Source organism: Neoarius graeffei, chromosome 17 (genome assembly GCF_027579695.1).
Source record: "Neoarius graeffei isolate fNeoGra1 chromosome 17, fNeoGra1.pri, whole genome shotgun sequence".
NCBI classification, from domain to species: Eukaryota; Metazoa; Chordata; class Actinopteri; order Siluriformes; family Ariidae; genus Neoarius; species Neoarius graeffei.
The window spans coordinates 8,683,579-8,705,672 of record NC_083585.1 but is presented as its reverse complement, the minus strand read 5'-3'; the positions used below and the strand labels follow the sequence as shown (position 1 = coordinate 8,705,672).

At 42.4% G+C, this 22,094-nt stretch overlaps 1 protein-coding gene across 1 annotated transcript in view; it reads right to left on the bottom strand.

Annotated features, from left to right (window-relative positions):
• tyw1 (tRNA-yW synthesizing protein 1 homolog (S. cerevisiae)) overlaps positions 1 to 22,094 on the bottom strand; it is a 244,943-nt gene that overhangs the window by 204,082 nt on the left and 18,767 nt on the right. Inside the window, exons 2-4 of the mRNA XM_060943676.1 lie at positions 15,914 to 16,044; positions 15,623 to 15,757; positions 14,890 to 14,991 (exon numbers count right to left, since the gene is read on the bottom strand). Of these exons, the coding sequence (XP_060799659.1) occupies positions 14,890 to 14,991; positions 15,623 to 15,757; positions 15,914 to 16,044 (368 nt within the window). The remainder of the gene's footprint in view (positions 1 to 14,889; positions 14,992 to 15,622; positions 15,758 to 15,913; positions 16,045 to 22,094) is intronic.

The following is a 22,094-nucleotide window of genomic DNA, read 5'->3' as shown; positions in this document are numbered from 1 at the left end:
GAAGCAGAAGTGCGTGTACAGCGGATGTAGAGTGGACCAATCAGAGCCCTCTTGTCTGCGACGCTGTCTGCGAGGCTTCTGCGGTGGTCACAATTTTTGGGAGGTGCGTGCAGAGCGTCTGCGAAGGGGGGGGACTACGCAGACACCATCTGCCACGCCATCTGCGAGGACTGGGTTGTCAGCATAAATTGGCCTTAAGACATCATTTATCAGCCACCTACAATGCAGTCCTTGGCACACATCCCAGACAACTGAATGCACACCAAAACCCAGCTGTTTTCAGTGACTCACAGGAGGACAGAGAGAATCAGCATTCCATTGATCACCCTAACGGGCAATCCATTGATCATCCTAACGACTCAAGGCCATTCACAACCAGCACCCAGTGACCCACACCAACAGGATGACTCAATGACACCTTAGATGAGCTTTTCATCCATGAGAGGATAAATACCTGATGCTCCCTACCAGTCAGACAGAACTGAAGAAGCCTTTCGGATGAGAGGTGAAACGTCTTCGAGAATCTTCAAGCAAGTCCAGTTGCTCTCTTTTACCACCCACAACAAACCCTGGTTCACCGCAAAACTCAGACAGCTTTGCCAGACCAAGGAGGAGACCTACAGGAGTGGGGACAGAGTCCTGTACAAACAGGCCAGAAACACACTGACAAAAGAGGTGAAAGCAGCTAAGAGGAGCTACGCTGAAAGGATCAAAAACAGCCTTTCAGCCAACGATCCGGCATCAGTCAGTGCATTTACATGCACATCCAAATCGAGCTACTGTCGGTAATCGAGCTAAGGGTCCCAGCAGGGGTGCCAGAGAAATCCAATCCTACATGCACACAAGGAAATCGAGCTATTGTGTGAGGTACATTGTGCACCCGAGCCACAGGTGGCGCTACACGCCCCATCGTGTTGGTACACTTCCGGTTGTCGTCATGAAGAAGAGCTATTCAAGAGTATAAACAAAGTTATCAGTTCCGTGTTCACAAGAAGAACGACGACGAGGACAGCAACATCGAGAGAGAGAAGATGGACAACAACGAAGCAGCTCAGCACTTGTTGAACCGCTTGTGGTCTCGTCACTCGTCGCTTCCGGAAGGGGCAGTGCTGAAGTAAGTAGCTCGACTACGTAGCTCGATAGGGTTTACATGCACTAAGCAGCTCGGCTACAATCACATAATCTAGGTCGCGTAGCTCGATTACGAGAAATCCAGTTTGGTTCGATTTCAGCCGAGCTAAGGTGTTTCCATGCAGGGCTCTACAGTGCACACGTTTCACTTGCATTTGCGAGTGAATTTTTCGGCATGCGAACGACGAAAAAAAAAAAACGCGCATTCGTGCAAGGGCTTCTTGCGGCCGACAATTTAGGAAAGCACTGAGCACAGACGCGACGAGTTTAACATTCTAAAATGTATCAAACGTTAAACTGCAAAGTATGTAAATCCAGCGCTGGATAGCCCACCTAATATAGTGTAACGAGTAACGGCCTGTACTGTTGCAAGTGTGTGTGTTCAGTGTTGTGTACGTGTGTGTGTGTGTGTTCTGACTGCGCCTTGCTCCCTGTCTGTAGTTGCGTGCATTGCCTCTGTCTTGCACCTGCGGTGGTTCCCATGGTAGCCGGGGGGGGGGGGGGGGGGGGGGTGTAATCTGCTGGCTAACAAGTAGCAACCATAGAAAGTCAGCAAACTTCCTTTCCAAAACAAGGCAGATAGGTGACTGGAATGGTCACTAACAATACATAATGATAAACAATGCACAATATTATTATCAATCTTATCTGTGAATGACACAGTTTTGTTAACATATGTTGCCGCCGTATACCTCTTCTTCCATTCAAAAGGCTGAAAACGGATATGAGTTCCCCTGCAAGTGACGTAATGTGAAAAAGGCTAATTGTTCAAGGTGGTTATGGCCTGTGGGAAAAAACTGCTTGAGTCTGTTGGTCCTTGCTTTGATGCACCTGTAACGCCTGCCTGAGGGCAGCAAGTCAAAGAACTCAGAGCCAGGGTGGGAGCTGTCCTTGATGCTGTTAGCTCTGCTGAGCTCTGCTCTCTGTTTAGCTACTGTTTGTTCATTCATTCAGTTGTTCGTTATTCATTTGTTTGTTCATTCATTCGTTCATTCATTCATTCATTCATTCATTCTCAATTGAATTTTGCGTTTTGTGTGTTGGTGTGTCTAAGGCTTGCGCTGCAATAAACCTTTAAAATGAAAACCTACTTGTGCCCCCATTTTTTTCCCTGTGCTCCTAAAATTTTTAACTTAGGAGCACGTGTACTCCTGAAAAAAAAAAGTTAGTGTAGAGCCCTGTTTCCATGGCATTTAGAACTTCGATTTCAGTTGAGCTATGGCAGAAATTCGATTTTCTCTATGTGCATGTAAACGCACTGAGTGTGGACAGGCCTGAAGAATATCACTAACTACAGGAGACCATCCCCCAACACTACAATGAACCATCAACTGGCTGACTAGTTGAATGTGTTCTACTCCAGATTCGACAAATTCACACCTCTCCCCCCCCCCCCCCCCCCAGACATTAAAGACCCATTTACACCCCCTGCTATTCTGCCTCCTCTCACCTCTGACCCCACACCAGCACTCAAGATCTGTGAAGAGGATGTTTGTCAGCTTTTTCGCAGACAGATGATCAAGAAGGCACCTGGCCCAGATGGTGTGTCACTCTCCTGTCTGAAGGTCTGTGCTGATCAGCTGGCTCCCAACTTCACCCAGATCTTCAATAGATCCCTGGAGCTGTGTGAAGTCCCCTCATGCTTCAAACGCTCCACAATAATCCCGGTTCCCAAGAAAACCACCATCACAGGACTGAATGACTACAGGCCTGTAGCTCTCACATCTGTAGTCATGAAGTCCTTCGAGAGACTGGTGTTGGCACACCTGAAGGACATCACAGACCCCCTGCTGGATCCCCTGCAGTTTGCCTACCGGGCAAACAGGTCAGCGGATGATGCAATCAATATGGGACTGCACTACATCCTGCAACACCTTGACTCTGCAGGGACGTACGCCAGGATTCTGTTCGTGGACTTCAGTTTGGCATTCAACACCATTGTTCCAGACATCCTCCACGCCAAGCTCACCCAGCTCACTATGCCCTCCTCCACCTGTTAGTGGATTACAAACTTCCTGACTGACAGGAAGCAGCAGGTGAGGATGGGGAGCATCATATCCAGCACTCGGACTATCAGCACTGGCGCCCCCCAAGGGTGTGTGCTCTCTCCACTGCACCTCAAGAGACCCGTCTGTTAAACTCCTGAAATTTGCAGACGATACAACGGTCATCGGCCTCATCCGGGACGGTGACGAGTCTGCATACAGACGGGAGGTTGAACGGCTGGTCTGGTGGTGCAGTCAGAACAATCTGGAACTGAACACGCTCAAAACTGTGGAGATGACAGTGGACTTTAGGAGGAGCCCCCCCCCCCCACTCTGCTGCCCATCACCAACAACACTATGACTGCCGTTGAAAGCTTCAGGTTTCTGGGTTCCACAATCTCTCAGGACTTGAAGTGGGAGACAAATACAGTCACTATCATCAAAAAGGCTCAGCAGAGGTTGTACTTTCTGCACCAGCTCAGGAAGCTCAACCTGCTTAAGTAGCTGCTGACACAATTCTACTCTGCCATCATTCAGTCTGTTCTTTGCTCTTCCATCACTGTTTGTTTGGATCAGTCACCAAACAGGAGAAGAACAGACTGCAATGGACAATAAGGTCTGCAGAGAAAATTATTGGGGTCAACCTGCCCTCCATCCGAGACTTATACTCGTCCAGAGTCAGGAAACATCTCTGCGGACCCATCACACCCTGGTCACAATCTGTTTAATCTTCTCCCCTCAGGGAGGCGATATAGATCACTGTATGCAAAAACAACCAGACACAAGAACAGTTTCTTCCCTCAGGCTGTCTCCGTGATGAACAGCTAAAATCCGGATTCATATCAGTAATATCACTTGCAAAATATCTGCACACTCATACTGTCATTCTGTGCTCACTGTTACTTATATTATATTTATACTTATTTAAATTTACTATTCATCTTTGCACTATGCACCATATTGCACCAAAAGGGAAATCCTTTCTGTGATGAACAGCTAAAATCCAGATTCATAGATCAGTAATATCACTTGTAAAATATCTGAACACTTATACCGTCATTCTGTGCACACTCAGTGGTCGAAATACTTTTTTCCATTGTTCTGCAATATTGCAGAATGTCAAAATTTTGTTCTGCAATTTGGAAATATTTTCTGCAAATACACAAGCCTCCATACTACACCCTTCTCAACCTAATAATGCCTATATTTACATCATATCTAGCTTTACAACTCATAGCATTAGTGTAATTCTTTATTCTCTCACTCTATTTTTAATTTCAGTCTTCACAGATCCTTCTCTGCAGCAAAGTTATCATTCCATGATACCTCCACAGGTCTTTCATCCCCCTCACCCTGACACTACAGGCTACTACAACTTGAAGTATACCAACTAATTCATAAATGTACTAGTTATCACACCCACACATTATCCTTCCACACAACATACTAATAAAAGGTATCACCACAATAAAAAATAGAACACAACTGTTCTTCAAGAAACAAAACATTCATTTTCATGTTACACATCATGTTACATTTTGTCAAGATTAAGTTTCTAGCTTGAACAATAGATTGTTACCCAAAATGTACTTCATTCACAGTGTTTACATCTGCAACCTGTAGTTTTAAATTGAAAGCAAGGTTTCAATTCTACACTCTGTTATATCTTACGATGATGCAAAGAATTGATGCCATTAAGGAATAAAACCCAACTGGCAAATGGAAAGACGTTTGGGTTCATTGTGTTTGCCTGGCTTCTAAAGTGCAAGGTCATGAACTGAACTGAGAACTACTGCAGGGGCTTCACTGCTCTAAACTAACAACAGAGAACTGGGTACAAACTAATCATGGCAGAACTGAGAGCTACAGAACTACTGAGAGCTACAGAACTGAACCTATGAGCTTTGTCTTACAGGGCAACTGTTTTACTTTGTGCTAGTCCGCACCACAGGCAAGACAGCACTAGTAAAAAAAAAAAAAAAATAGAACATGTACACAACATGTATTAGTGTAGCTGGGTATGAGAAAACAAAATATTCAAAAAAGTATCTATGAATAAAGGTAAAATACTGTTGCTGTCTTTAAAAGGGATATAATATCAGTATAATTTTGCATGATTCAACAATACAATATATACAAACCTATACAATTTACCAATATATATGTATGCAAGATAAGAACTAGTCAGTCTTCGCTTTCTGAACCAGATCCCGTCTTCATTTTTGTCCCCCTCGCGGACATGTGATCTGTTGCTGCTGTTGTTGGAGTCACGCTGGCTGCCGGTTTTGCTGAGATACAACAGAATTGTCCTTGTTTTCTTGGCGGTTTTGTCAGACTCTTGCCCCGAAGAAACAATCCTCTTCTTGGGAGCCATATTTGTTGGGCCGCATTGAATTCTGGGAGATGCATGGCGGAAACTGCCGAACACTGTCGAGGTAGTTGTCGGGTCCTCCCGGCGGGTATTAAAAGTGATGAAATCTTGTATCGGAAAATGGCAACTGCCCTTATTTGGTTGTCGGCGCCATTACGTAATATTGCTCAACTTCGACCTGGAAAACGCCGTCAGGTTCGCGCAGCGCAGGTTTCAGTTTATTTACAGCGCCGCTAGTTTGCTAAATTGAGAACCATTGAATCCCGAGCCTGATTTTTTCATTCTGCAAAATTGCAGGTTGTTTAATTTTTCTTCTGCAATCTTGAAAATCATTCTGCAAAATGCAGACTGCAGACGGGCATTTCGAACACTGACACTGTATACTTTATTTAACTATTCCATACTTGACTTACCTGGATTACTTTGCACTATGCACCTATTTTTGTTGTTTGCTTGCTTGTTTGTTTTGTGTATACGCTTTTTTTTTTTTAATCTGTTTTGTGCTATGAGAGCTAAGTGAACCGGAGTCAAATTCCTCGTGTGTGTCCACATACCTGGCAATAAAAGTGTTTCTGATTCTGATCTAAATTCTCAACAAATCTAAACTTTAACAGCAAGAATGAAACCAAATACCCATCACTGTAATCTATCTGCTGCTATGTACACTTTATACTGATTGAGTCAGCGTTCCCTCTCCTTGAATCACCACCTTAACATGCTGGAGGGGTCTGAGTGCCTCAGGGATTCTAGGAGCTATGTTGTTGGGGGCAATTGCCCCTGGTAGGGTCTCCCAAGGCAAACAGGTCCTAGATGAGAGATCAGACATACAGCGGTTCAGAATGACCCTTATGAGAGGAAAAGCAGGTATCTATCTGAGTGCCCTCGCCCGGACCAGGGATACCGAGGCCCCACCATGGAGCTAGGCCTAGGGGAGGGGCTCATCGGCGAGCGTCTGGTGGACGGGACTATGTCCGTGGGGCCCGGCTGGGCCCAGCCAAATGAGCAACATGGAACCACTCTCCTGTAGACCCGCCACCCACAGGTGTCGTAAGGGTCCAGTGCACTGTGGATCGGGTAGCAGCCAAAGGCAGAGGCCCTGGTGTACTGATCCCCAGCTGACAAAACTAGCTTTTGGGACATGGAATATCACCTCTCTGGTAGGAAAGGAGTCAGAGCTTATGCGTGAGGTTGAACGGTACCGATTAGATATAGTTGGGCTCACCTCAATGCATAGCTTGGGTTCTGGAACCAATTTCCTGGAGAGGGGTTGGGCTCTCTTCTATGCTGAAGTTGCCAAGGGTGAGCAGTGCCGGGCAGGGGTGGGGCTATTGGTAGCCCCCCAGTTTGGCGCGCTAACATCGGAGTTCTCCCCAGTGAACGAGAGGGTTGTTTCCCTGTGCCTTCGGGTCAGGGAACGGTCTCTATCATTTGCGAAGGCTAGCAATTGTGAAGGCTAGCTATGATCACAGTTAGTTTGTATTGACAGGGTCATGATCATGCCAACATTTATTTGAGAAATTAAAAATAAAGCTGTTAAATTTGCATTATATAAACATTTCCCCACATGACATTTCCTTGGTTCCTTTATGAAAGACGCACTAAAATGTACAACCATTAGGTAAAATCAGTGTGTGATTTGAGATAAATGTTTTTCCATTTGTGGATCTTTTACTTTTACACTAAAATGTAATAATTTACAGTTTTCTGCTTTATTCTGAGTGAAAAATTTGTAGCTACATACCCTTTACCAGGGCATTTACTACTTTAACTAACACTGAACACCAGGAGTTTGCTTGTGACCATCTTTCAAAATTTCACATAAGCAATGCTGAACCCAGATCCAATAAAAACTCTGCTTCTAACTTTATAGAACTCTCAAATCTGATTAGTCAGAAGGAGCTGATTAAGTTTTATAACAGCAGCTCTGACCATAATATATATAAAATGTTGTTATGGCTTGTTCACAGATACTTATATGGCGCATACACCATTCAAATAATCCAGATTTTAAAGGGTTTTTTTTTAAATGTTATTTTGTAAACATAAAATAGTTGGTGAGACAGGCTACTGAGGATGGACTGTAATTGTTATAAGTGATAACAGGAATTTATTACGCTGATGTTCCACAACATTAAATGTAAATATAGCCACAAGCAGCATCACAGAAATCACAAAGGTGGAATTAGAAGCAGTTCAATGTCTTCAACACGATAAGTGGCCAAGTACAACTACTCAAAATGTAACATTTTTAGCTTAAGTGGTTCTTAAGATATTGCAATGTTTCATTTGTGCGCCCCTATGGACAAAATGTCACAAAATATGAGGTGTTTCCAAGGAATGTGATGGCAATTAAGTGTATTACATATCATGAAACTTGAACTTTTATATCACAAGACATTGGCCATAGAGTCAAAAGGGGTCACACCTTAAAATTTCATTGGCTCATAACTTTTAAACAGTCTGAAGAAATCATATTAAATTTCATGACCATCGTATGAAGTGCCTCAGGCAAGTTCTTTTCCCACCCTTTTCCTAAAATTGAGGTGGAAATTGGTGATTATAGGCCCATTTGATTCTGGAAATTATAAGTAATCAGAGGAAAGAATTTGTTTTGTTGTAACCCATGTGGTTGCTGAGAAATAAGACGAAATGTAAATGTGCTTATTTTAGCGCCCCCTTCTGAGTGATGTGCTTCATACTTGGTACCTAGCTTCTATTTACCAATAAGCATAAGCCTGTAATGTTTCATGTTGTTTAGGTATTCACAATAGCAAATATTGGCTGCTGAAATTTGATTGGTCATTTGGTGGCCATTTTGCTGAGCCAACCAAGTGACACTTTAGCAGAGGTGGACAAAGTACCCAATTTCATTACTTAAGTCAAAGTACAGATCCCACTGGTTAAATGTTACTCTGATACAAGTGACAGGAGTACAGTCAAATGTTTACTTAAGTTAAAATTACTGAAGTATTTGCTTTTAAAAATACTTAAGTATTAAAAGTACATTTTCTGTCAACGCATTGTTGTATTACTGCCACAGTGCTTACAAAACCTAATGCCTCTGAAACAACTGACTGGATTTACTGACTAGCTTGTAGAACCTGTAGAATAAACACCTGGTGGAAAGTTACAAAATGAAACACAACTGAACTGAAAAAGAGACTTTTTTTTTTTAATTGTAACACTCTTCCCCACCCTCACAAAGCAGCATGGTAGTGTTCTGACAAAATTGTGGCAGTGTGCGCGTACATGTATGTGTATGTTAATCAGGAAGACAGTGGAATAGCTGTAAATGCAGCTTGCTTAGAAAATAAAAAGGACAATCCAACCTGCTTAAAAGGTCCACACCTCGAGCTTAATAACTGCCCAACAGCAACACTGCCTTAAGCAAGACCAAAAAAAAAAAAAAAGGGAAAGGACAAGACCATCATCTAACATCAAAACAAAAAATTCCAGCAATTTGTTGTAACTGACTAGTACAATACTGTCCATCTCACAGGTCGTGTGTGAGCGCGCATGGAAGTGTATGTATTCATGCACATATGAATCTGCCTGCGGAATCATGGTGGTTTAACGTTAAGCTAGCTAGTCAGTGAAGCTCCACCTGACATGTTAGCAAAATCTTTTCAAACTCAAAATCATATTGGGTAGCTAACATTACTAGTAAAGAAAGATTTCTACATTTTGTTTATTTGGCAAGACTATGCTAAAACATTTCTGAAAGAACTTCAGATAAGTTAAATGTTATTCATGTTCGCGTAACTCCGTTTTTACATGCTAACTAACAGTGTCCAAGTTAACTAGCTATGTGTAAATGTTGGCCGTGGACAAGACTATGGCAACTTGGTGGAAAAATCCATAGAAAGTCATTTGACTAACCAGACTGCATAGCTATTGCAACATTATCGCTAGCTCTAAAAGCACAGACAACTTCATTGCCAACTTTCGCTTGGAATAAAACGTTTACAGACCTCAATATGCTTCCGCAGGTTGGACGATAAGTTTTTGTAGGCTGTGATGTGCTCCATTTTAGGCAAATAAAGCAAACATTTAAAATGAAACGACTCTTTAATCCTTTCTGAAAACTGAAACATGGGTTCTCGCTATAGAACCATGGGTGTGTGCATTCCCCAGAAGAACTGCCTCCTTCCATTCTGCCATCAACTGATCATGTTAAATAATGCTGCGGAGAAATCACTGAACTTGATTTTATCCAGTCTATGGACGTGACCCTAGTGATTACTGATAGGCTGTCTCCGTGTCACCTGTGAAAAAACCAATCACGTTTTAGAAAAGAAAAGAAAAAAAAAAACCATCCACTTTCAAAGCTGCTTCATAGTAATGAGGACCTTGATAGAAATGTAGAGGAGTAAAAAGTACAATATTTGCCTTTCAAATGTAGTGAAGTTAAAGTCATAAGTTGCCAAAAAAATTAATACTCAAGTAAAATACTCAAAAAGTGTACTTAAGTACAGTACTCAAGTAAATGTACTTCATTACTGTCCACCTCTGCACTTTAGGAAATGTGGGCAATTGGGGCCAAGTACAACAAATCCACCAAATTTCAGATTTTTAGCTGAAGCAGTTCTAGAGATATAGACAGGTCAGATATAATACCCCCTATGGATGAAATTTCATGAAATTTGGTGTGCTTCAAAAGAATGCTGCACTGATGGTGAGTGAGCAGGGCTTTCCACAAGCGCCGGCTGCCGGCCATACAGCCAACTACACAATTAAGTCCAGCCGGCTACTTTAATGACTATTATTTTTGTAGCCCACAGGCTCTAAATATTAATTTTCGATTTTAATAAAATAAATTGTTTATCTAGCGGACTGACAATAATGTCAAACTGAACCGCACTCATTTAAGTTGTGATTCGCGCTGTTTGTACCGATAATAACCAAAAATTCCCCGCCGACTTCATTGATCAAGGGAGAGTAAGGGCCTCTGCATGCTCTTGCGACAAGGCTTTCGCAGATAGCTTTTCGCAGACAGTTGTAATTTATCGTTGAGCGGGGAGTAATAGGCGTGCGCGATGTTATTCACCGCCACAACGCAAAGGGGCGCGAAGTCGCAAAATCGCTAGGAGTAGTTGGTGGGTGTGCAGGCTTTCGTCTAAATGGGGGAACAGGGGCGCTGCACCCTCTTACTCTCGGCGTGCGCCCCCTTACCGACTCCGTGAAAACATCCCAGCAACACTACGTGACAATGTGTCTGATCATCAAATACGTTATAATTGCTCCAAAAATATTCCAATCATAGTAGATACACCGCCAGACGGTGCAAAAACAATCCGAATTGGCGTTTTCCAGACTGAGGCGCCATGTTGTTTAGTTGTCGCGGCTGCTCTCGCGAGATTTGACATGGGTTACATACAAGGTCAGCTGACTTGTAGAGCGAGATTTCTCGAGACTGAATGACCTTTCACCCACCGGCGCGGGAGCTTTTGACAGAAGTAGTTCGCGAGTTGTTTTTGTTGACACTTGGGCATTTAAAGATGTCATCCCGCGGCATGAAGCGGAAGAAAGCCAAAGACTGTCCGGGGCAGAAGAAGATTATTTCTTTTTCAATGTTGACAGACAATTTGTTACAATTTCCCTCTCAGATAGCCTCAGAATGTCCCATTGGAGCATTTTTCAAAGGCTTTGCACGGGGGGGGGGGGACAACTGGCACCATCTCCCCCCCCGCTTCGCTCCCTCGCCATGGTGAGCGCCCTCATACTAAATTTTTCTAGAAAAAAACCCTGGGTGTGGTTAGTGGAGTGTTTATCCTCCGGTTACTTATAATGACTAGAACTGGAGTCGTATAGATGTCCGTACTTCCTCACTTCCTCAATCAACCGCTCTTCGTGCTGCTCCATCTTCGCTCATGTTTTTAAAAATGGCGGTCGTGAAAACAAAACAAACCGGGAAAGTAGGGAAGCGGAAGTGTGTGTACAGCGGATGTAGAGTGGACCAATCAGAGCCCTCTTGTCTGCGACACTGTCTGCGAGGCTTCTGCGGTGGTCACAATTTTTGGGAGGTGCGCGCAGAGCGTCTGCGAAGGTGGGGGGGCTACGCAGACGCTATCTGCAACACCATCTGCGAGGACTGGGTTGTCAGCATAAATTGGCCTTAACTCATCCGCGGCCCCGACATGCGGTGTGCATGCGCACTCGGCGGAGGCAGTAGTGTGTCGGGGCCATCGGAGGGAACAGAAGCAGAGATAATGCTTATTTTGTCTTTCACCTAGAGACATGATTCAAACTTTAAAATGGAGACAAAATTCTCCTGTGTGGATCTGGCATTCAACTTTTTTGCTAGGTTCTATACTTTTTGATCAGTCACAGATCAAACACCATGACCACACCTGGACAAATTCCGGCTTTATAATGGGTGTCTATGGCGTTACACTTCGGTGGAGCTCATTAAGTTAGAGTGTAGAGAGCTTGAAAAAAAAAAAAAAAGCTCTAACTTTCTCATTTAAACTGTGTTTTCAGCCACAAATTTCACTCTACACACACAATTTTCTCAAAAGTAGTAGCCACACTTGTCCTGATTCATACAATGTGTCTACCTGAGCGATAGGATTTACAGTTTTTGAATGAGAAGCCTGAAAGTGAGGAGAGGACAGGCGCGCTGCCCCATGGACTCCCATTATAAACCTGGCAGCGCTTTTACTACAAAATCAGAAAAGTCACTTGTTTTTAACTCACTCTATTGTCCACATTTTTTACACTAGGGACAAAAAAATTACATCAAATGTGTTCATGAGAGCCTTGTAGCGCTCAGTGTGCAAGAATTTTGTGAATAGCTCCTTCCGTTTCCATGTAAATCAGCGTTGTTCGAGGAGAGGGAACTCTGAGAAAAAGCGCTCTTTGCTTGTCATATTGTCTCTTCCCTGCACCTGAGCACCGTTACCAAGGCGACGAGCTCTACTCAGGGAGCAGAGAGGGGCGGGGCTGCTCTCCCCCCCGGCTACTTATTTGTCATGGCTGGCTAGAATGAGCCTTAGTGGAAAGCCCTGAGTGAGTATCAAATTTCAGTAAGTTTGGACCATCACATCACAAGATATTGGCTGCAGAGTCATTATGGGCCACACCTTCAAATTTGATTGACACAACTTTGAAATGGCTAACAAATTTAAAAAGAGATCAAAACTCTGACACCCATGTGAAAGAACTGCTTCGAGTGGCAACGATGGAATACAAGCCAGATTTGAAGAGGATTGTTCAAGGCAAGGAATGTCAGAAGTCCCACTAAGCAACATGCATAGTAAGTGCACACAATATTGATTGCTGTAAATGACTGGCCTGTGGTATTAGTACTGACTGAAGGAGTAAATTTCTCTCATGTTGGCGTGTGACATTTACTATTAATCTGGCTGAGCAGAGGTGTGAGCGTGAGCGTGTGTGTCTGTGAGGGAGAGAGAGAGCGGGGGGGGGGCGATGTTCATGTGCGGTCATGTGTATGGTGTGGCTTTTTTTTGGTAATGCCATGAGTCCCACTAAGCAGCATGCATAGTAAGTGCACACAATGTTCATTGTTAAAAATGACTGGCCTCAGCCTGTGGTCTTAGTACTGTAGGAGTAAATATGTTGGTGTGAGACATTTACTATTAATCTGGCTGAGCAGAGGTGTGTGTGTGTGTGTGTGTGTGTGTGTGTGTGTGTGTGTGTGTGTGTGTGTGTGTGAGAGAGAGAGAGAGAGGGATGGGTGATGTTCGTGTGCCCATGTGTATGATGTGGCTCTTTGCGGTAACAGTAGAAAAAAAAAAAATGTGGCTCTTGGTCTCCAACTGGTTGGCCACAAGTATGTCGACAACTGACCACTACACCTATACGTGAGCCTTCCTTAAACTGTAGCCATAAAGTTGGTGACACACAGTTGTCCAACATGTCTTTGTATGCTGTCGCATTACACTTTCCTTTCAGAGGCTCAAACCTGTTCCAGCAAGATAATGCCCCTGTGCAAAAAGCAAGCTCCATAAAGACAAGTTTGGAGTGGAAGAACTTGAGTGGCCTGCACAAAGCCCTGACCACAAGCCCACTGAATTCCACTGGGATGGACTGGGACGCCAACTTCACGCCATGCCTTCTCACCCAATATCAGCGCCTGAGCTCGTGTTCTTGTGGCTGAATAAGCACAAACCCCTGTAGGCATGTGGAGATTTGTGCTCATTTAGTGGAAAGCCTTCTGAGAAGAGTGGAGGTTATTATAAAAGCCAAAAGGGGAACCAACTCCATATTAATGTCCATAGATTTATAAATGGATGCTCAATGGTCAGATGTCCACATGGATGTTGGCCATTTAGTGTATATTAGTTTGATCCAGTTCAGCCTGTTCCATTTACCTCACCCTGGACGGAATCCACGAGGGGGCGAGGTATTGTTTTCGGTTGGGTTTCTTTCTTTCTTAATGATGTTACGGGAAAACAGCTAGACCAATCTTGATGAAACTTTCAGGATACATGGGCATTGGTCTCAAATAGAACCTCCAAAATTTTGGGGGTCATCCGGTCAAGGTTTTTGTGGCTACTGCCTCATATGGAGGTGGTAGCCACTATGTCATCGTGATGTAAGAATGCAAGAGTGTAACAATCGCACAGTACAGTGTGAGAGCAGTACGGTGTGTTCTGATTGACTGACAGCAGTAAGCAGTACAATGTGTTCTGATTGGCTGAGAGCAGTACAGTGTGTTCTGATTGGCTGAGAGTAGCAGAGAATCAGAACCATGTTTATTGGCCTTATGTTCACACACAAAGTCAAAATCAAGGTCACCAAAAAGGTCAAAATCATTTTTTCACGATATCTTCCTTCATATTCATCATAAGTGCTACCGGGCAAGGTTTGTTTTGCCTGGCAACACTTGCAAGATCTAGATATTTTCCAATAAAATAAAAAGGTCAAACACTTCTCAGTTGATTTATATGTAGTCTTTACTACAATTTTCCTTCAAGAATATTTAAGTTGAGCCCACATCTTGGGGTTTAACTAAAAATGTTAATAAAGGGTGACCAAAAATGCTTGACTTGTACATTCACCTTCTTTTCAACAAACACAAGTATGTCCACTTTCTACAGCTTGACATTCTCAAATATCCAACAATGAACTCACAACCTTCTGATGGTCAGCTCAACACTGCACTACTACTGCCCAAGAAAATAATCAACTTTCTCCAACACAGTTTCTCTTCGAGTTCCCAATTTATTTGGGAGCCCATAGTGGCCATTGTCGAGATCAGAATTTTTCACAAATGAGCACAAGACAGCAAAACGCCTGTGCTTTAAGAGACTGATGTGAGACTGGAGAAGGCTTGAGGAGAAGCCTTTATGTTTATATTGTCTATTTATTAAAAATATTGAAATGAAAATTATGTAGCTGGTTCAGAACCCTAGGATCTAGTTTATCACAACAGCTCACCTCATCTGACAATTTGTCCTCCGGGTCATAATCCTTCAAGTCAATCACGTCAGACTGGAACCCGAGTGCCTGGACATCTTCTGCGAGCTCTCTGGCAAAACCCTGAGTAAAATTATTTAAGCTGGTTATTTCCAAGCCTGTTAAAACAGTCACTTGTATATCTGGTCTTAGATGATCAGTTTTGCTATTTGTCTGTTTTCCTGATACTTGCCAAGAGGCTTGTCATCACACAGGAAGCAACTAATTAAAATGCAGGTCACTTTTAAAGTTGAGAAATACAACAGGAATTCTTCTGTGTTAGACAGAAGTGTCCTGGATAAGACAGTGATTGCCAATACATCGCTGCTCTAAGATACTGATTCATGAAAATTCAGAAGGAAACGTCTGAATTGTCTGTCTTTGCAGGATTACGGTTTACCATAACTGCCTAAATTAAAACTCCATCATGTACTTGTAGATGAAAAGTACAGGGAGTGTTTAAAATGAAGTACTAGTAGAGTGCAGTGACAAAGACGTTTCAGCTGTCACTATCGCAAAAAACAAGTCAGGCAGCTTTCATAGAAATATGTAAATAACTGCAACCTCAGGCCACCTGTGCTGCTCCCAGTGTACACAGTCATGTCAGGGAAGTTCACTTCTCATATTACTGAGGTACTAATCAAGGATTAGTTCTACAAAGTGCTCAGTCTTGGCTAATAACTGAATGTAATCATGTGCTACAAATAATGCAAACCTTTGCAGTTCCAGTCTGTGACCCATAGAAAATCCTTACACCTGCAACATTGACAACCTTCTCTTTTTCGGGTATTTGCTCCTTCTGTTTCTCAGACTTGGAAATTTGGGTTGCTACAGGGTTGACCGGCTTCTTCTGCAAAGAAAGAACGTAAACATTAAGTTTCTTTGAATCAGGTATGCTTCCTATAAAGCTCACGTCCTAATATTTGCATACCAACTGTACACGTTTATCATAAACCATTTAAAATGTCCCACAGATTTAGAATAATACAGAAAACTATAGTCATACCTTTCTCATGGTCACGTTCACTATAACCCATAACCCGATAAGGAGCGCAGCTGCAGTGTACACATATAATCTGTTGTGCCACACAGCCGAAAGGAAAGCTTCAGTGTAAAGCCAGGCATTTTCCAAAGACTCTGCAAAATAACATATTGTAAATCAGACCACTAGGAGAGATGAACAACTGACAGTGTTTGTAGGGTCATGAGCAGAATTTATCTTTCACCTTGCACTCATGCACTGCTGGAAGAAAATACTTGTACTAGAGCGGCAGCTACAATTATCAACACCTTTTCAGATTTACCAATTTAAAAAAAAAAAAAAAAAAACACTTTTATAAAGGTGAGTTTCCATTATCACAGTTATTATTGGTTAATTAAATCAACCAGAAGACCCCCCTCACCCTTTGATTTTCTCATCTGATGACAGCTCGTTACCAGAGATGGAATTTTTTTAGCACGATCAGCAATTTGAGGAAAACCCGGACATTATCATCGCAGGTAAGCATGGTGGAAAGATCATGGACATGTTTTTACTGATCAAATTCACTGATATTTCGTGATCTCCTTGTCGAAACCTACTTTGTTTCTTGCTCTTTCATTTGACAGTCGCCATTTTGTACAACCCCGATTCCAAAAAAAGTTGGGACAAAGTACAAATTGTAAATAAAAACGGAATGCAATAATTTACAAATCTCAAAAACTGATATTGTATTCACAACAGAACATGGACAACATATCAAATGTTGAAAGTGAGACATTTTGAAATTTCATGCCAAATATTGGCTCATTTGAAATTTCATGACAGCAACACATCTCAAAAAGTTGGGACGGGGCAATAAGAGGTTGGAAAAGTTAAAGGTACAGAAAAGGAACAGCTGGAGGACCAAATTGCAACTCATTAGGTCAACTGGCAATAGGTCATTAACATGACTGGGTATAAAAAGAGCATCTTGGAGTGGCAGTGGCTCTCAGAAGTAAAGATGGGAAGAGGATCACCAATCCCCCTAATTCTGCGCCGACAAATAGTGGAGCAATATCAGAAAAAAGTTTGACAGTGTAAAACTGCAAAGAGCTTGAACATATCATCTACAGTGCATAATATCATCAAAAGATTCAGAGAATCAGGAAGAATCTCTGTGCGCAAGGGTCAAGGCCGGAAAACCATACTGGGTGCCCATGATCTTCGGGCCCTTAGACGGCACTGCATCACATACAGGCATGCTTCTGTATTGGAAATCACAAAATGGGCTCAGGAATATTTCCAGAGAACATTATCTGTGAACACAATTCACCGTCCCATCCGCCGTTGCCAGCTAAAACTCTATAGTTCAAAGAAGAAGCCGTATCTAAACATGATCCAGAAGCGCAGACGTCTTCTCTGGGCCAAGACTCCTTTAAAATGGACTGTGGCAAAGTGGAAAACTGTTCTGTGGTCAGACGAATCAAAATTTGAAGTTCTTTATGGAAATCAGGGCCGCCGTGTCATTCGGACTAAAGAGGAGAAGGACAACCCAAGTTGTTATCAGCGCTCAGTTCAGAAGCCTGCATCTCTGATGGTATGGGGTTGCATTAGTGCGTGTGGCATGGGCAGCTTACACATCTGGAAAGACACCATCAATGCTGAAAGGTATATCCAGGTTCTAGAGCAACATATGCTCCCATCCAGACGACGTCTCTTTCAGGGAAGACCTTGCATTTTCCAACATGACAATGCCAAACCACATACTGCATCAATTACAGCATCATGGCTGCGTAGAAGAAGGGTCCGGGTACTGAACTGGCCAGCCTGCAGTCCGGATCTTTCACCCATAGAAAACATTTGGCGCATCATAAAACAGAAGATACGACAAAAAAGACCTAAGACAGTTGAGCAACTAGAATCCTACATTAGACAAGAATGGGTTAACATTCCTATCCCTAAACTTGAGCAACTTGTCTCCTCAGTCCCCAGACGTTTACAGACTGTTGTAAAGAGAAAAGGGGATGTCTCACAGTGGTAAACATGGCCTTGTCCCAACTTTTTTGAGATGTGTTGTTGTCATGAAATTTAAAATCACCTAATTTTTCTCTTTAAATGATACATTTTCTCAGTTTAAACATTTGATATGTCATCTATGTTCTATTCTGAATAAAATATGGAATTTTTAAACGTCCACATCATTGCATTCCATTTTTATTTACAATTTGTACTTTGTCCCAACTTTTTTGGAATTGGGATTGTATCTAAACGTGTGTTCACATGAGGTGTCGATAATAGTGATCACTTTCACCGGTGCCCACCATTATCGACACCCTGTGGAATTAAGTGACATTTACAACTGTTATGGATCGATCTTTGTGTAACATTGTTGAAGTAGACGAAGTACTTTTTTTAAAAAAAGTGCCGTGATTTATATATTTTTTTCTGATTCATAACAGAATGGGGAGTTTGCATGTTCTCCCCGTGTCCGCGTGGGTTTCCTCCGGGTGCTCCGGTTTCCCCCACAGTCCAAAGACATGCAGGTTAGGTTAACTGGTGACTCTAAATTGAGCGTAGGTGTGAATGTGAGTGTGAATGGTTGTCTGTGTCTATGTGTCAGCCCTGTGATGACCTGGCGACTTGTCCAGGGTGTACCCCGCCTTTCGCCCGTAGTCAGCTGGGATAGGCTCCAGCTTGCCTGCGACCCTGTAGAAGGATAAAGCGGCTAGAGATAATGAGATGAGATAACAGAATGGAATGCTTATAGAGTATTTGGAATCCTATTGCAATGAATAGAATTAGACCAGAATTAAATTCCTAGCATATAAAATATTAAATGCTTCAAATGTTAAGATTTTTCTATTCCATTCAGAAAATGTTTTTTTTGCAGTTTGTTGTCAATATCTACCACTTATTTTTTTCGCTATCCGGTTTCCATCAAATCCTGCGCTCTGATTGGCTGGCGAGCGGGTCTGTATCCTACAGTACGGACCCCGGTTATGGACCTCTGGAGACTCGCTCATTGACAACAACAAACATAGTAGCAATTTTTGTCAACATTTATCTTTTTTATAAGATTTATTTATAAGATTTTTATCAAAAATCTTATGTTTGCCAGCATTTCTCAGCATAACAGCATTAATTTTACATCATGGACAGTGATAACGACAGTCTTCACAGCGAAAGTGAGTTTTACTACTCTGAGGAAGAAGAAATGAAAAACAAAACATTTCAGGAGAAAGCTAAAACCTGTAACTGTTGCTAACGCCGAGCAAAAACATGGCTGAATCCTGAATGACTCAATTTTGTATAAATAGGGGACTACATAGGCGGCAAAATGTATTTTTTTTCCTGCAATGGAAGTGCACTTGTATACCGAGGAGGAAGCCATTTGCATTACAGCCGTGAATGAGGATTCAAAATGGCGGCTCGGTTTTCCCTTTCAGGCGCTCTTGTTTTCGGTTAGAATTTGGTAAAGAAAAAAATTAATATATTATTTACCAGCTTAAGGTCGATCCGTATGGTGAAATACCATGACCTCAGCCAGTACTTTCAAGACTTCGGTCACGGTATTTCACAATGTGGACCTCCCAGCTGGTAAATAACACACATTATATTATATACACATATACATACACACACACAGTGTATGTGTGTGTATATGATTAGATAGAACTTTATTGATCCCTTTGGGAGGGTTCCCTCAGGGAAATTAAAATTCCAGCAGCATCATTACAGATAAACAGAGAATAGAAAATAGAGAAAACTTCTAGATAAATTAAATTAAGTATTTACATATACAAATATAAAAAAAGAATAAGATACGGGGGGAAAAAAAAAGTCCAGCAGGAGAGGTATTGCACATTATATTGCACATTGTCCGGTATTGCTTTTTGTCAGGCTAGGTTACTGCTCCTTCCTGTCCCCCTGTTACCCCCCCCCAGAGAGGAGTTGTACAGTCTGATGGCGTGAGGGACAAAGGAGTTTTTGAGTCTGTTCGTCCTGCACTTGGGAAGGAGCATTCTGTCACTGAACAGGCTCCTCTGGTTGCTGATGACGGTGTGCAGAGGGGTGACTGGCATCGTCCATGATGTTCAGTAGTTTGTCCATAGACCTCTTCTCTGCCACCGTCACCAGAGAGTCCAGCTTCATGCCGACCACAGAGTTTTATGATAATAATCCAGGGTTTCCCATACATAGACCATTGTGTGGCGCAGCGCCACACAATGGATTCCTATCGCCACACAATCAGACTCGCGATTTTGAAAAAAAAAAAAATTCCGTTGCGTATCGTTCCGTTCACTCATAGTGCTCTTTCTTCTCGTTCACGCACGCGCGCACACAGAGACAGAGAGAGAGAGAGAGAGATGGAGAGGCGTGTACACAGGCCTGCCGTTGTGCATATACCCGGACTGCAAGTAGGCCTGTTAGGCTAATTAAAAAATAAATAACGCAGCCTTCCCGATTCGCCTTCCGACCCCTTATTTTAAAAGGTAGCCTACATCATGCTCGTGATGAGCTTTATTATAGCCTTCTTGGCTTACAGGAAACGGACATCCCTGAGTCAGGCTATAAACCAATTTTGATGCATACAGTAGCAGCTTGACGCGAGGAACCGGCCTTATTGCATTATCCCGTTTATCCCGCTTCAGCATTCATGCAAGTTATTAATAATGGCTTGACATTCACAATAAATAAGGATTTCCCACTAGCCTAAATAAAATGTTGTTATACTCGCGGGGATGCCTAGTTGATGCTATCTGAAGCATAAAATCTGAATATTTTAAGAAACATATTTATTAGCTTTATTGGCGAAGTAGATAAACCATCACTGATACGCACACACACTGGCAGCTGATTCGCCATGCAGGAAGCCACGCAGAATTAAATGTTCTGATAGGGCACGCAGGCTTTGCACCAATTAGGGTAATGCTTTTTCATTATTGTTAGTTGCCTTGGTGCAGTGGCGTAGCCAGGATTTTTTACATGGGGTGGTCAAAGGGGGGCCAAGGATATACAAGGGGTGGCCATGCTGTGACTAAATAAAGGGGGGGGTTCCGGGGGTCCTCCCCCAGGAAATTTTGAATTAGCTAGATTTGATTTCCTGTATTCTGATGTATCTGGTGGCATATCTAGTGCCTAACTCATGAACAAAACCCATGTGAGCCAAGAGGTCAGAAATTAATGTATTAATTTATTTATGTAACATAAAGCATCTGCAAAACAAAGAAACCATAAAACTTGTTTACTCTAGTTAAGCATCAGGATTTTAACGATCACTACTAAAATACAAAAGTAAAAACTAAGGTTACATCCACACGACAACGGCAACGAGATTTTATTAAAAAAATAATAATAAATATCGCGTCCACATGGGCAACGGATCAGTAAAATATCAGGTACATATGGCAACGCAACGCTTGCTGAAAACGATGCAATACACATGCCACACCTCTAGGGGCGCTATAAGACGGTCCCATCGGAGACACCAGAACAATAGAAGTAGTAAACGCATGCGCATAAACCCCTTCTTCTACCCGGTGTGAAGCACTGTCAGGAACAAACACACAACAAGAAGATGGCTGCGACTACGCAAGGAAATCGTGCCTTCTGTGTGTACAAATTAGTTTTATTTGTGTGCATAGTTTTATATAACTTAATTTTTTTATTGTGTGAACATTTTGAAAAGCATTTTTATATAATTTATATAACTTTTTATATTGTGTGTGAACATTTTGAAAAGCAGTCTTATCCAATAAAAAAAAAGAAATTCAAGAAATGGTTCAGTTACTTGTTTATTTAAAAGAAAAGCTGTATACAAAAGTGAATGCAATGCAGTGGCTCATACAAAACAGCGAGAGTGCTGCTGGTTCTGGTCATGTGGTTGTGACGTCATCGTAAACAAATCCGTTCTACTCATCCAGACGACTTCGCAACGACGCCGTTGCCAGATTTTTCCACTCTGGAACCCGTTCTCAAAAAATATCGTTTTGGGGCACCCAAAACGCCGGTGCCGTGTGGACGCCGGGCCGAAACGATAAACAATTTTATCAGATTCACCTGAATCCGTTGCCGTGTGGACAGGGCCTAAAAGATCACCTGTCCCAGGCACCTGGGAAGTAGTAAGGATATTAGTCAGGCTTGAATAAAGACTGCTTTGCTCAGGAAAAGGAAAATACTTTGTATACTTAACTCATACATACAACATATGTAAACACAACATGTT